Here is a 1,423-nt window from a genome sequence, read left to right as displayed (position 1 = left end):
CCTGGGGGTGTTTGGGTGCCCTGGGGGTCCCTGGGTGAGTTTTGGGGTCCCCTGGGGTGTTCGGGGGGATTTTGGGGGGATCCTCGGGTGGATTTTTGGGTCCCTGGGTGGATTTCGGGGTCCTTTGGGGTGGATTTTTTGGGTGGATTTTGGGGTGGTTTTGGGTGGATTTTTTGGGTGGAGCTTTGGTGGATTTGGGGTGTAGTTTGGGGTGCAGTTTTTGGGTGGATTTGGGGTGGAGTTTGGGGTGGAGTTTGGGGTGGATTTTGGGGTGACCCTGCCCCCCCAGCCGGGTGCTGCCAGACAAGGCGACGCTGCTGGAGGTGGCCCTGGAGGTGGCCGCGGCCATCGCCGCCCGCAGCCCCGTGGCCCAGGGCACCAAGGTCAACCTGGTGTACTCGAGGGACCGGCCCGTCGCCGAGGGGCTGCTGCACGTGGTGGGTGCCACCAGGGCCCCAGAATACCCCAAATAACCGTGTCCCCTGTGCCCGCAGCCCCGTGTCACCCGCGGTCCCCAGAATGCCACGTCCTCCCTGTCACACCCCTGTCCCTGTGCCCACAGGTGTCCCATTCCCATCCCTGTCCCCAGGTGTGTCCCATTCCCATCCCTGTTCCCAGGGTGTCCTGTCCCTGTCCCCAGGGATGTCCTGTCCCTGTCCCCATCCCTGTCCCCAGGTGTGTCCCATTCCCATCCCTGTTCCCAGGGTGTCCTGTCCCTGTCCCCAGGGATGTCCTGTCCCTGTCCCCATCCCTGTCCCCAGGTGTCCCAGCCGTGTCCCATGTCCCTGTTGCCGTCCCCAGGCCACCTGGAACATGGCCATGCTGCAGACCGAGGACATCCCCAAGTCTGTGCAGGCGGCCCTGGACAAGAAGGGACCCAAGGATGTCCCGTTCGCCAAGCTCTGATGTCACCTCAGTGCCGCCAACGTCACCAACGTGCCCTTGCCCGAGTGCCGATGTCACCTCAGTGCCACCAGCATCCCCAGTGCCCCCTTGCCCAGGCTGTAGAACCAGCTCGGTGTCCCCTCAGTGTCCCCTCAGTGTCCCCAGTGTCCCCTTCATCGTCTCTGGGGCCACCTCAGTGTCCCCCAATAAACCCGTTTGTCCCCACATGTCCTTGGCTTGTCACTGGGGTTCCCCGTGTCCCCAGAGTGCCACCGCGGCTCTGGGGGTTCCCCATGTCCCCAGAGTGCCACCGTGGTTCTGGGGTTCCCCGTGTCCCCAGAGTGCCACCGCGGCTCTGGGGGGCCCAAGGTCCGAGCCCCCCCGGTGTCCCACCCAGCCCCTCCCGGGGCACAGTCCAGGGCGGTGTCCCCTGTGCCAGGTGGGTCCCCAGCCCCCCCAGTTCCCATATCCGGGGGGGTCAAAGTCCACACCCTGCCCTGGGAGGGGCCGGAATCGGGGGGCCCCACGTGGGGTGGGG

The 1,423-nt window shown here is 65.7% G+C and overlaps 1 protein-coding gene across 1 annotated transcript in view; it reads left to right on the top strand.

Moving 5' to 3' along the window:
• ECH1 (enoyl-CoA hydratase 1) overlaps positions 1-1,112 on the top strand; it is a 4,786-nt gene extending 3,674 nt beyond the window's left edge. The window contains exons 4-5 of the mRNA XM_017729555.1: positions 276-437; positions 802-1,112. Coding sequence (XP_017585044.1) covers positions 276-437; positions 802-906 — 267 coding nt within the window. The 3' untranslated portion in view covers positions 907-1,112. The remainder of the gene's footprint in view (positions 1-275; positions 438-801) is intronic.
• The last annotated feature ends 311 nt before the right edge of the window (positions 1,113-1,423 follow it).

The sequence above is a fragment of the Corvus brachyrhynchos genome, unplaced genomic scaffold (genome assembly GCF_000691975.1).
Source record: "Corvus brachyrhynchos isolate BGI_N302 unplaced genomic scaffold, ASM69197v1 scaffold543, whole genome shotgun sequence".
Lineage (NCBI taxonomy): Eukaryota > Metazoa > Chordata > Aves > Passeriformes > Corvidae > Corvus > Corvus brachyrhynchos.
This window is presented reverse-complemented; position numbering and strand designations above follow the sequence as displayed.